At 42.2% G+C, this 14726-nt stretch overlaps 1 protein-coding gene across 22 annotated transcripts in view; it reads right to left on the bottom strand.

The window, feature by feature from the left end:
• Positions 1 to 14726, bottom strand: part of LOC105464584 (probable palmitoyltransferase ZDHHC11B) — a 125793-nt gene that overhangs the window by 36133 nt on the left and 74934 nt on the right. For 18 of the 22 annotated variants that reach the window (XR_011625190.1, XR_011625189.1, XR_011625183.1 and 15 more), the window contains 2 exons: positions 8153 to 8240; positions 7229 to 7263 (listed from right to left, as the gene is read on the bottom strand). The exons of the other annotated variants lie outside the window; for them this stretch is intronic. Coding sequence is in view for 4 of the 18 variants with exons in the window: in XM_071099143.1 (XP_070955244.1) it covers positions 7229 to 7263; positions 8153 to 8240 (123 nt within the window). In the remaining 14 variants the exon portion in view is untranslated. The remainder of the gene's footprint in view (positions 1 to 7228; positions 7264 to 8152; positions 8241 to 14726) is intronic. 22 annotated transcript variants of the gene reach the window in all.

Genomic DNA, 14726 nt, shown 5'->3' with positions numbered 1-14726 from the left:
GCAATAGATCCAAACCAAGAAGAAAATCAGAATTCCTGGAAAGAATTCGGAAGGTTGATTTTTAAGCTATTCAAGGAGACACCAGAGAAAGGTGAAAACCAACTTAAAGAAATTTAAAAATCAGTACAGGTTAGAGATGAAAAGTACTGCAAAGAAATAGAGATCACAAATAAAAAACAAACACAATTTCTGGAAAAGAATGACACACTAAGAGAAAAACAAAATGCATCAGAAAGTTTCAACAGTAGAATTGAATGACTAGAAGAAAGAACTTCAGAGGTCACAAACAGGGCTTTGTAAGTAGACCAATCAGAATAAGGGGAAAAAATAAAAAGAATTTTAAGAAAAGAACAAAGCCTCCAAGAAAGCTGGGATTAGGTTAAATGGCCATACCCAAAAATAATTAGTGTTCCTGAGGAAGAAGAGAAATCTACAAGTTTGGAAAACTTATTTTATGGAATAATCAACAAAACCTTCCCTGGCCTTGCTAGAGTTCTAGACATCCAAAGACAAGAAGCTCAAAGAACACCTGGGAAATCATTGCAAAAAGATCGTCACCCAGGCACATGGTCATCAGGTTATCTGAAGTCAAGACATACGAAAGAAACGGAAGAGCTGTGAGGCAAAACATCTAGTAACCTATAAAGGAAAACCTCTCATATTAGCAGCAGATTTCTCAGCAGAAACTCTATAGACTACAAGGTATTTGGGTCCTATCTCTAGCCTCTTAAAACAAAATAATTAACAGCCAATAATTTTGTATTCAGCAAAATTAAGTTTCCTAAATGAAGTAGAGATAAAGTCATTTTCAGACAAACAACTGCTGATAGAATTAGCCACTGCCAAGCCAGTAGTACAAGAAATGCTAAAAGAAGTTCTAAATCTGAAACCTCAAAATACACCAAAATAGAACCTCCTTAAAGCATATATCTCACAGGGCCTATAAAACAATAGAACAAAGAAAAACACCACAACTACCATGATGAATAAAACACTACCTCACATTTCAATAGTAACATTGAATATAAATGGTCTAAGTGCTCCACTTAAAAGATACAGAATAGCAGAATGGGGAAGAATATATCAATCAAGTATCTGGTGTTTTCTAGAGCCTCACCTAATACATAAGGACTCACATAAACGTGAGGTAAAGGGGTAGAATAAGATATTTCATGAAAATGGAAATCAAAAGCAAGCTGGAGTAACTATTCTAATGTCAGACAAACAGAATTTAAAGCAACAACAGCTAAGACAGACAAAGAGGGACATTATATCGTGATAAAAGGATCACTCCAATAGGAAAATATCACAATCCATGCCGGGCACGGTGGCTCAAGCCTGTAATCCCAGCACTTTGGGAGGCCGAGACGGGCAGATCACGAGGTCAGGAGATCGAGACCATCCTGGTGAACACGGTGAAACCCTGTCTCTACTAAAAAATACAAAAAACTAGCCGGGCGAGGTGGCGGGCGCCTGTAGTCCCAGCTACTCGGGAGGCTGAGGCAGGAGAATGGCGTAAACCTGGGAGGCATAGCTTCCAGTGAGCTGAGATCCAGCCACTGCACCCCAGCCTGGGCGACAGAGCGAGACTCCGTCTCAAAAAAAAAAAAAAAAAGGAAAATATCACAATCCTAAATATATATGCACCTAACATGTGATGTCCCACATTTATAAAACAATTATTATTAGATATAAGAAATTACAATGACAACACAATAATAGTAGGGGACTTAATACTCTATGGACAGCCCTAGACAGGTCATCAAGACAGAAAGTCAACAAAGAAACAATGGACTTAAACTATATCCTAGAACAAACGGACTTGACAGATATTTACAGAAAATTCTGCCCAACAAGCGCACTATGTACACTCTTTCCATCAGTACATGGAACGTTCTCCAATATACATCATATGACAGATCACAAAACAAGTCTCCATGAAGGTAAGAAAATAAAAATTATCTTAAGTATTTTTCCAGACCACAGTGGAATAAAGTGGAAAATGACTTCCAAAAGAAACCCTCAAAACTACAGAAATACATGGAAATTAAATAATTGCTCCTGAATGATCTTTGGATCAATAATCAAATCAAGAGGGAAATTAAAACATTCTTCCAACTGAACAATAATAGTGACACAACTCATCAAAACCTCTAGGGCTGGGCGCAGTGGCTCATGTCTGTGATCCACCACTTTGGGAGGCCGAGGTAGGCGGATCACCTGAGGTCGGGAGTTTGACATCAGTCTGACCAAAATGATGAAACCCCACCTCTACTACAAATACAAAAATTAGCTGGGTGTGGTGGCGCACACCTATTATCCCAGCTACTCGGGAGGCTGAGGCAGGAGAACTGCTTGAACCTGGGAGGTAGAGGTTGCAGTGAGCTGAGATTGCACCATGGCTCTCCAGCCCGGGCAACAGAGCAAGACTCCATTTCAAAAAAACAAACAAAAACACCTCTAGGACACAGCAAAAGCGATGCTAAGATGATCATTCATAGCATTAAATGCTTCTATCAAAAAGTCGGAAAGAGCATAAACAGACAATCTAAGGTCACACCTGAAGTAGATAGAGAAACAAGAACAAAACAAACCCAAACCCAGCAGATGAAAAGAAATAACAAAGATCAAAGCAGAACTAAATGAAATTGAAACAAACAAACAAACAAACAAAAACCCCACAAGATAAATGAAACAAAAAGCTGGTTCTTCGAAAAGATAAATAAAATTGATAGACCATTAGCAAAACTCACCAAGGAAAGAAGAGAGAAGATCCAAGGAAGCTCAATTAGAAACGGAATGAGAGATACTACAACTGATACCACAGAAATACAAAAGATCCTTTAAGGCTACTATGAACACCTTTTTGCACACAAACCAGAAGATCTAGTGCAGATGGATACATTCCTGGACATATACAACCCTCCTAGACTAAACCAGGAAGAAACAGAAATTCTTAGCAGATCAATAGCAAGCAGTGAGATTGAAACAGTAATTTAAAAATTGCCAAAAAACAAGTTCAGGGTGAATTCACAGCATTCAAAGAAGAATTAGTGCCAATCTTATGGAAACGATTCCAAAAGATAAAGAGGGACTCCTCTGTAAATCATTTCATGAAGCCAGTAGCACCCTTATACCAAAACCAGGAAACGACATAACAAAAACAGAAAACTACAGACCAATATCCCCCATGAATATGGATGCAAAAATCCTCAACAAAATACTAGCTAGCCGAATCAAACAGCACAACAAAAAGATAACACACCATGGTCAAGCGGGTTGCATAACAGGGATGCAGGAATGGTTTAACACATGCAAGTCAATAAATGTGACACTTCACATAAACAGAATTAAAAAAAAAATCCGAGATGATTTCAATAGATGCAGGAAAACGATGTGACAAAATGTAGCATGCTTTTATAATTAAATCACTCAGCAATTTCAGCAAAGAAGGGACATACCTCAAGGTAATCAAAGCCCTCTATGACAAACCCACAGCCAACATTATCCTGAATGAGGAAAAGTCGAAGGCCCTGCCCCTGAGAACTGGAGCAAGACACTTGTTCACTTTCATCACTTCTATTCAACACAGTACTGGAAGTCCTAGCCACAGTAATCGGAGAAAAGAAAGAAATTGGTCTGGAGTTTGAGACTGGCCCGGCCAACATGGTGAACCCTGTCTCCACCAAAAATACAAAAGTTAGCTGAGTGTGGTGGCGGGTGCCTGTAATCCCAGCTAAACGAGTGGCTGAGGCAGGAGAATCACTTGAACCCAGGAGGCGGAGGTTGCAGTGAGCCAATATCATGCCACTGCACTCCATCTTTGGCAACAAGAGCGAAACTCCATCTCAAAAAGAAAAAAAAATTTTTTTAAGAGAAAGAAATAAAGAGCATTCAAATAGGTAAACAGGAAGTCAAACTGTCGCTATTCTCTGACGATATGATCATATACCAGGGAAACCCTAAAGACTCATCCAAACGCTAATAGATCTCATAAATGAATTCAGTCAAATTTCAGGATACAAAATCAATTCACACAAATCAGTAACACAGCTATGTGCCAACAATGACCAAGCTGAGAATCAAATGGAAAAGTCAATCCCTTTTGCCACAGCTGCAAAAGAAACAAAGAAAAAAACAAAAAAACAAAAACAACTTAGGAATACACCTAATGCAAGAGGTGAAAGAGCTGTACAAAAAAAGTACAAAAGACTGCTGAAAGAAATCATAGACAACACCAATAAATAGAAACACATCCCATGCTCATGGTTGGGTAGAATCAGTATTGTGAAAATGACTATTGTGCCAAAAGCAAACTAAAAATTCAATGCAATTCCCATCAAAATATCATCATCATCCTTCACATAACCAAAACAAAAAACAAAACAAAACAATAAAACGTAAAATTCTTATGGAATGAATAAAGACCACACATAGCCAAATAAGACTAATGAAAAAGAACAAATCTGGAGGCATCACATTGCCCGATTCTGAACTATACTACAAGGCTATAATTACCAAAAGAGCATGGTACTGATATAAAAATAGGAATGTAGACGAATTGGACGGAATAGAAAACTCAGAACTAAAGCCAAATACTTACAGCCAACTGAGCTTCGACAGAGCAAACAGAAACATCACGTGGGGAAAGGACACTCTATTCAACAAATGGTGCTGGGATCATTTGCAAGCCACATGCAGAAGAATGAAGCTGGATCCTCAACTCTTTCCTAATACAAAAATCAACTCAAGATGGATCAAAGACTGAAATCTAAGACCCAAAACCATAAAAATATCGACAAGAGAACATCGCAAAAACTCTTCTAGACACTGGCTTAGGCAATGAGTTCATGACCAAGAATCTAAAACCAAATGCGACAAAAACAAAGATGAATTGATGGGATTTCATTAAACTAAAATGCTTGTGCACAGCAAAAGAAATAATCAGCAGAGTAAGCAGACAGCTCACGGAATTGGAGAAAATACTAACAATCGATATATCCGACAAAAGACTAATATACAGAATATAAAAAGGAACTGAAACAAATCAGAAAAAAAAAAAAATCATCCAGTAGGGTGTGCTGGCTCACTCTTGTAAGCCTGGTCCTCTGGGAGGCTGAGATTGGTGGATCACTTGAGATTAACAGTCGAGGCCAGCCTGACCAACGAGGTGAAATCCAGTCTCTACTAAAAATACAAACATTAACTGGGTGTGGCGGTGGGCGCCTGTTATCCCAGCTACTCAGGAGGCTGAGACAGGAGAAATGCTTGAACTCAGGAGGCAGAGGCTTCAGTGTATCATGATCACACCACAGCACTTCAGCCTGTGCAACAGAGTGAGACTCAGTCTCAAAAAAAAAAAAAAAAAAAAAAAGAATCCCATCAGAAAGTGGGCAAAGTTCATGAAGAGACAATTCTCAAAAGAAGATATGCAAATGGCCAACAAGCATATGAAAAAATGTTCAACATCACTAATTATCAGGGAAATGCCAATAAAATCCTCAATGCAACACCATCTTACTCCTGCAAGAATATTCATAATGTAAAAACTCAAAGAATAACAGATGTTGACATGGATGTGGTGAAATGACACTGTTGGTGGGAAGGGAAACTAGTACAACCACTGTGGAAAACAGTATGGAGATTTCTTAAGGAACTGCTACTACTGTGCAACACATTGGAGCAATGAGCGTGCAACACAGTGAACAGCAGTAAGAACGAGTTGGGATTAAATCTTCCCCATGTACATGCTGTTCCATACCCAGGGCAGCTGGGTTGGGAGGATGAGTCCAGCTGGGTGCACTGATCTGTGAGGGGGGAGACCCGGGAGCCACGCGGTGACCTCAGTAGTCTGGGATCCCAGGTGTCTCTAGAGGAACTCTGAGCAGCTCCGAGCCATGAGGTGTGGGTGCTCCTTCTTCCCAGCACGAGGAGCCTCCCTCACACACCCTCCCTGGATGCTGTCCCTGTCTTTGGGCTTATGTCCACTGGGCCCTCCCTAGTTTGGCCATCTGGCTCCCCTCAGCAGCATGACCTCCTGGAATGGTGGCAGAGACCCCAGAGGTCCTGGGCCAGGACAGCTATACCTGCTGGGTGCCCAGAGTAGAGGACGGGCCTGTTCTGTGCAGGCTGAGGTGGGCGCTTCCCCTGTGGGGCCAGCTGAGAATCCCTGTAGTAACGCGGGAGTACAGCAGGTAGGGTCAGGACCAGGACGTGATGTGAGGGCAGGAAGGATGCTGTGCCACAGTGTGTGTGTGTGTGAGTGCATGTGTATGTGTGTATATGTTTGTGAGTGTGTCTGTGTAGGAATGTGTGTGTGTGAATGTGGGTATGTGTGTGGGGTGGGCGTGCACACCCGGGATGGATTCAGTCAATGACTTTTATCTTTCAATATCATTTCATTCTAAATTGTAGTATATCACTGCAGATGAAAAGTTCCTCAGGTTAGAAGGTAGAAGTGCAATATCTAAACCCTGAAACCCTGGGAAATGTTGTCTAAAGTAGCTTTTAAAATACAAAGTTAATCTGTGTTCATTATATGCAGAGGAAAATGGAACAGGAAACAAAGGTTAATAATTTACTCACCATCATGTGTGACTAGATTTCCTGTTACTCTGTGTTCTGGGAGAAGTGTATCCTGACTTGAGGTTCTCTGGGAAGAATCTGTACTTACCATGGCTGCAAAGAAGTTTCATTTCCTCATGGAAACAGGTTAGTGGTTAAAATGTGTGCTTAAAACTGGGTCATGACCTCTATAACGGTCGTCCTTCAGCTTTTGTAGTTTGGAGGGTGACACAGTTGTGTTCAGTTGGGCTGGATTTGTGCAGTGTTGGGTCAGAGCTATCATCAGTGGACATGTTTAGAGGTGAAATGACAAGACCTGTCTCTCAACGAAACACTATTAGAAACATTAAAAAAATATACAGACTCAGCCATTACATGTGTTTAAAGATAGACTTAGAAAATAACTATGCTTGGCCTGATTTTTGGTCATGAGTTCAAATGTTAGCTATGAAGGATTCTATAATTTTTTCAAGTAAGACACAAGTGCAATAAGTTATGTGAATGGATATAAATGTTAAGTGAAACGTTTTGATTTTCTACTGTGTCATCAGTTTATTTGAAGACATTAAACAGATGACATATTTTCCTAAGTAATATGAGATAAGACGAGTGTGTAACTATGTTACTGATGGATAAAATAATCCGATTAAACTTACAAACTCACCCAAGTGAAGACAGACTCCGGACACCATCTGCTTCCTGTGGGGAAGTGAAGCAAAATGCACAGGATGAACAAAGACGTTGTTGAGGTTGAGCTTACTCTTAGAATTCATGTTCATTACTAGTCAGTTCTCAGTAATGGTACTTCAAGGATGCCTGGATCATGGAATAGGATCTCACTGGTGGGACAGCACCCTTCCCTTGAATCCTTGCATTATGAGCTGAACGCTATCCTCCTCCAAATTCATAGGTTGACATTCTGATTCCCAGTGACCTAGAATGTGACTGTATGAGGAGACAGGGTCCTGAAAGAGGTAACTGACGTTAGATGAGGTTATTAGGGTGAGCCCTAATCCAGAGGGACTGGTGTCCTTTTAAGAAGGGGAGATTATGACAGAGACAAAAACAGAGGGAAGACTGTGGGAGGACACAGAGAACAGGTGGCCGTCTACAAGGCAAGGAGAGAGGTCTTGGGAGAAACCAACCCTGCAGACACTGTGCTCTGGGACTTCCAGCCTCCAGATATGTGAGAAAAGACGTTTCTTGTTCCAACACCCCATGTGTGGTTCCTCCCTGTGGAATCTCTAGCAAAGAAAAACACCTGCTACATGTGCACACATGTTGTTTTCCATGCTCCTGGGTAAGAATCTGGGAGTGGAAGTGCTGGGTCATATGATAAGTATACGCTCAGCATCTGAAGCTTTGCCAGAGTGTTTGCCGATGTGGCATCACCCACAGCTGGGAAGCGTTCCTGCCTCTCACTCCATCTCTCTTCTGCGCTCCCCCCATCATTCCCAGGGGAGCAGCACCCTTGGACACAGAGTGCTTCCATCTGAATACTGCCTTAACCTCAGCTTGGGGGACCTCAGACCACACATTCTGCACACGGCCCTGTCCTCGTGTTCCAGTGCTGGTGACTGCAACTTACCTGTGCCGTCGAACCCCCTTCCGGGTGAACAGTACTGGAGAACGGAGAGGGGCGCCTGTAAATCTGCAGGGAGTCCCTGGCATTGACTCTGGTGGGGCAAGCAAAAGGAGAGAAACACATCTCAGCTTTGTCGGGGGCTCAGGGCAGCACTGGAGGCCACAGAGTGTCCCGTAAGCACCACTGCTGTGAGGCCCACGTGTCTCAGAACCTGGAGACTAGCAGCTCCCGGGAAGTTGTGTGAGTGCTCCCGGGTTACTGCACATTGGGAAGCAGAAGGAGTTTCTGGTGTAAAGGACCAGGACTCCTTCCCACTTGGATTCTGTAAAGCAGTGCCTCCCGCAGTGTGACAGCCCTGCCCTAGACCAGAGCCTTGGACAGGTTGTGTCCTCAGTCAGTGCAGCTGGGCTACACTGAGCTACAAGGTGACTGTAATTTTATAAAACAGCACATCACACTTGTCACAGGGGCTTCAGGTGGGTCAGGTGACTTTCATTTTTGCCTAGGAATCTTTGCTATTCCCTCATTTTCTACAATGTATATACACTGATGTGGCAATCATTACACAATTTTAGTTTTTCCTTTTGCTTTGGTTTTAGAGTGAACGTTTGTAAGTCTAGTTATAGTTATGTTCCTATTAATTTTGATAAAAATGCATCATAGAGAAAGCATTTTTATATTTTACTTAAAAGACCACAGTTACACGATAATTCAAAGTGAAATTCAAGTGCTTCGGATCTACACAGTAGTTCTGCCAATCACCCTTCTGAGAAAAGCAATTTCATAGAAGACTTAATGGGTCATTTGAAAGGGAATGAACTTTTCCCAATAAGCCATACACCTTGACTGCTGAACTAAGCAAAAGTCTACATGAATTCTCTGCAGGTGTGATAACTACCAACAGGGCCTTGTCCAGATCCAGGAAAGCTCTCCATCCCCTGGCTGTGGAATAAGGGACAGTGACTTTTCCAGGGACACAGGCCCTGTCTCTTCTGCCCAGGAAGGTTTGGGCCGAGCCCCTGCTGGTGTCTGTGAGGGCTGGGGCTGGTGCACACCTGGGGAAGGGGGGCTGCGTGCCACTTCCTGGCCATGGTGGAGAGTCTGGCTTCTGGGACCTTTGCTGCTTCTCTGTGGGGGCTGTGACGTGGGCCCCTCCGTACGGACAGTGCATAACTAATGTAACTGCAACTTGAATTCCATGTGTCTAGGAACTGGACAAAGTCATTTGAAAGCTTGTATGGAAAAAATAAATGTGTAAGAATTGTTGAAAGTAAATGAAAATGAAAATATCTCTAGAGGGTTATTTGCCTGTGTTTAGGTAAACACGGTGAACCATAAAAGGGGTCTTTCAATTTGAGGGGGAAAGGTGCAATATTTAATACACAAGGTGAAAATCAATAGTTACTTTGTGGGATAAAATAACCTTCTCTCTTATCTCCCTGATTACAACGATAAGTCCCAACTGGACTGAAAAATCAAAATGTAAAGGAAACAAATCAAAACATGAATAATATCTTTACCCTCCACCAGCCCCTTTGATCTCTGCTGCTCCCCCCGGGGCAGTAGAAGAAGGAAGAGGGCCGGGGGTCCCCTGCCCACACTCTCCATGATGCCAGAGACAGCAAGGTGGCCAGGCGGCCACAGTGCAAAGCGACATTGGAGCGGCCTCAATTTCCACTGTGCCTCCTCCCAGAGCCTAAAAAGCTCCAAGCCTGTGGCGCCCAGCACTGAAACAAGGAGATGGCGGCTCAGCCAAGGCATTTAGGATGGAAACCAGTTAGTTTCAATATTCAGGACGGCATGTTTGCTGCTGAAGGGGTGTGAACTACCCTTCCGATCTCCACCACACAACACAACTGTTTTGGGAAGCAAGTGAAAGCGTGCAGGGCCGATGGCAGATGGGAGACAGCGCTGACGTGCAGCTCCCACCAGGACAGAGAGAACAGCATGTGGAGACTCACACTGCGGACTTCTGCCCCAGGAACCACCACAGGACCGTACCAGAAAAATAACAACAACAAATCACAGAGCCTTGAAAGAAGCCGCAGGCTGCTGCGATTCCAAAGGACAGGTGACAGTTTTGCTGCTCTCTCGAAAGTGCTACCTCCCGGCTGGAGGCCAACCAGCTCGGGACATAACAGCAACTCATGACAGAACAACCCTGCTCCTTGGAAGGAGAAAACAAGAGCTAATTCCACCTCCTGCAGCATCCTGGATAACCAGAGGTCCTGAGTCTGTCCACGTGACAACTTCACTGCTAGAATAACCAGCCTCTGACAAAGTCAGCACAGTAAACCCGTCGACAGCCGAGGACCCCCACAGAGTCCACTTCAGTCCCCTTTCGCCTCCACCGGGGCAGGTGCTGGCATTCACAGCTGGGAGACCTGAGGACGGATCACATCACAGGCCTCTGTGCAGATATTCCCCAGCACCAGCCTGGTAGCCCTGCTCGGGGGAGAGACCCAGAAGAACAATAGCAATCACTGCTGTCTGGGTTGCAGGAAGCTCCATCTCCAGGGGAAGGGGAGTGCACAAGTCAGGGACCACCCCTTGGGACTAAAGAATCTTATCAGTAGCCCTTGAGTTCCAGATCTTCCCACTGAAATAATCTACACACATGAGAAGGAATCAGACAAGTGATGCTGGTAATATGATGAAACAGGGTTCTAGTCCACCCTCAAAAGACTACACTAGCTCCCCAGCAATAGATCCAAACCAAGAAGAAAATCAGAATTCCTGGAAAGAATTCGGAAGGTTGATTTTTAAGCCATTCAAGGAGACACCAGAGAAAGGTGAAAACCAACTTAAAGAAATTTAAAAATCAGTACAGGTTAGAGATGAAAAGTACTGCAAAGAAATAGAGATCACAAATAAAAAACAAACACAATTTCTGGAAAAGAATGACACACTAAGAGAAAAACAAAATGCATCGGAAAGTTTCAACAGTAGAATTGAATGACTAGAAGAAAGAACTTCAGAGCTCACAAACAGGGCTTTGTAAATAGACCAATCAGAGTAAGGGGAAAAAATAAAAAGAATTTTAAGAAAAGAACAAAGCCTCCAAGAAAGCTGGGATTAGGTTAAATGGCCATACCCAAAAATAATTAGAGTTCCTGAGGAAGAAGAGAAATCTACAAGTTTGGAAAACTTATTTTATGGAATAATCAACAAAACCTTCCCTGGCCTTGCTAGAGTTCTAGACGTCCAAAGACAAGAAGCTCAAAGAACACCTGGGAAATTATTGCAAAAAGATCATCACCCAGGCACATGGTCATCAGGTTATCTGAAGTCAAGACATACGAAACAAACGGAAGAGCTGTGAGGCAAAACATCTAGTAACCTATAAAGGAAAACCTCTCATATTAGCAGCAGATTTCTCAGCAGAAACTCTACAGACTACAAGGTATTTGGGTCCTATCTCTAGCCTCTGAAAACAAAATAATTAACAGCCAATAATTTTGTATTCAGCAAAATTAAGTTTCCTAAATGAAGTAGAGATAAAGTCATTTTCAGACAAACAACTGCTGATAGAATTAGCCACTGCCAAGCCAGTAGTACAAGAAATGCTAAGAGAAGTTCTAAATCTGAAACCTCAAAATACACCAAAATAGAACCTCCTTAAAGCATAAATCTCACAGGGCCTATAAAACAATAGAACAAAGAAAAACACCACAACTACCATGATGAATAAAACACTACCTCACATTTCAATAGTAACATTGAATATAAATGGTGTAAGTGCTCCACTTAAAAGATACAGAATAGCAGAATGGGGAAGAATATATCAACCAAGTATCTGGTGTTTTCAGGAGACTCATCTAATACATAAGGACTCACATAAACTTGCGGTAAAGGGGTAGAATAAGATATTTCATGAAAATGGAAATCAAAAGCAAGCTGGAGTAACTATTCTAATGTCAGACAAACAGAATTTAAAGCAACAACAGCTAAGACAGACAAAGAGGGACATTATATCGTGATAAAAGGATCACTCCAATAGGAAAATATCACAATCCATGCCGGGCACGGTGGCTCAAGCCTGTAATCCCAGCACTTTGGGAGGCCGAGACGGGCGGATCACGAGGTCAGGAGATCGAGACCATCCTGGTGAACACGGTGAAACCCTGTCTCTACTAAAAAATACAAAAAACTAGCCGGGCGAGGTGGCGGGCGCCTGTAGTCCCAGCTACTCGGGAGGCTGAGGCAGGAGAATGGCGTAAACCTGGGAGGCATAGCTTCCAGTGAGCTGAGATCCAGCCACTGCACCCCAGCCTGGGCGACAGAGCGAGACTCCGTCTCAAAAAAAAAAAAAAGGAAAATATCACAATCCTAAATATATATGCACCTAACATGTGATGTCCCACATTTATAAAACAATTATTATTAGATATAAGAAATTACAATGACAACACAATAATAGTAGGGGACTTAATACTCTATGGACAGCCCTAGACAGGTCATCAAGACAGAAAGTCAACAAAGAAACAATGGACTTAAACTATATCCTAGAACAAACGGACTTGACAGATATTTACAGAAAATTCTGCCCAACAAGCGCACTATGTACACTCTTTCCATCAGTACATGGAACGTTCTCCAATATACATCATATGACAGATCACAAAACAAGTCTCCATGAAGGTAAGAAAATAAAAATTATCTTAAGTATTTTTCCAGACCACAGTGGAATAAAGTGGAAAATGACTTCCAAAAGAAACCCTCAAAACTACAGAAATACATGGAAATTAAATAATTGCTCCTGAATGATCTTTGGATCAATAATCAAATCAAGAGGGAAATTAAAACATTCTTCCAACTGAACAATAATAGTGACACAACTCATCAAAACCTCTAGGGCTGGGCGCAGTGGCTCATGTCTGTGATCCACCACTTTGGGAGGCCGAGGTAGGCGGATCACCTGAGGTCGGGAGTTTGACATCAGTCTGACCAAAATGATGAAACCCCACCTCTACTACAAATACAAAAATTAGCTGGGTGTGGTGGCGCACACCTATTATCCCAGCTACTCGGGAGGCTGAGGCAGGAGAACTGCTTGAACCTGGGAGGTAGAGGTTGCAGTGAGCTGAGATTGCACCATGGCTCTCCAGCCCGGGCAACAGAGCAAGACTCCATTTCAAAAAAACAAACAAAAACACCTCTAGGACACAGCAAAAGAGATGCTAAGATGATCATTCATAGCATTAAATGCTTCTATCAAAAAGTCGGAAAGAGCATAAACAGACAATCTAAGGTCACACCTGAAGTAGATAGAGAAACAAGAACAAAACAAACCCAAACCCAGCAGATGAAAAGAAATAACAAAGATCAAAGCAGAACTAAATGAAATTGAAACAAACAAACAAACAAACAAAAACCCCACAAGATAAATGAAACAAAAAGCTGGTTCTTTGGAAAGATAAACAAAATTGATAGACCATTAGCAAAACTCACCAAGGAAAGAAGAGAGAAGATCCAAGGAAGCTCAATTAGAAACGGAATGAGAGATACTACAACTGATACCACAGAAATACAAAAGATCCTTTAAGGCTACTATGAACACCTTTTTGCACACAAACCAGAAGATCTAGTGCAGATGGATACATTCCTGGACATATACAACCCTCCTAGACTAAACCAGGAAGAAACAGAAATTCTTAGCAGATCAATAGCAAGCAGTGAAATTGAAACAGTAATTTAAAAATTGCCAAAAAACAAGTTCAGGGTGAATTCACAGCATTCAAAGAAGAATTAGTGCCAATCTTATGGAAACGATTCCAAAAGATAAAGAGGGATTCCTCTGTAAATCTTTTCATGAAGCCAGTAGCACCCTTATACCAAAACCAGGAAACGACATAACAAAAACAGAAAACTACAGACCAATATCCCCCATGAATATGGATGCAAAAATCCTCAACAAAATACTAGCTAGCCGAATCAAACAGCATAACAAAAAGATAACACACCATGGTCAAGCGGGTTGCATAACAGGGATGCAGGAATGGTTTAACACATGCAAGTCAATAAATGTGACACTTCACATAAACAGAATTAAAAAAAAAATCCAAGATGATTTCAATAGATGCAGGAAAACGATGTGACAAAATGTAGCATGCTTTTATAATTAAATCACTCAGCAATTTCAGCAAAGAAGGGACATACCTCAAGGTAATCAAAGCCCTCTATGACAAACCCACAGCCAACATTATCCTGAATGAGGAAAAGTCGAAGGCCCTGCCCCTGAGAACTGGAGCAAGACACTCGTTCACTTTCATCACTTCTATTCAACACAGGACTGGAAGTCCTAGCCACAGTAATCGGAGAAGAGAAAGAAATAGGTCTGGAGTTCGAGACTGGCCCGGCCAACATGGTGAACCCTGTCTCCACCAAAAATACAAAAGTTAGCTGAGTGTGGTGGCGGGTGCCTGTAATCCCAGCTAATCGAGTGGCTGAGGCAGGAGAATCACTTGAACCCAGGAGGCGGAGGTTGCAGTGAGCCAATATCATGCCAGTGCACTCCATCTTTGGCAACAAGAGCGAAACTCCATCTCAAAAAGAAAAAAAAATTTTTTTAAGAGAA

The sequence above is a fragment of the Macaca nemestrina genome, chromosome 6 (genome assembly GCF_043159975.1).
Source record: "Macaca nemestrina isolate mMacNem1 chromosome 6, mMacNem.hap1, whole genome shotgun sequence".
NCBI lineage: Eukaryota > Metazoa > Chordata > Mammalia > Primates > Cercopithecidae > Macaca > Macaca nemestrina.
This window is presented reverse-complemented; position numbering and strand designations above follow the sequence as displayed.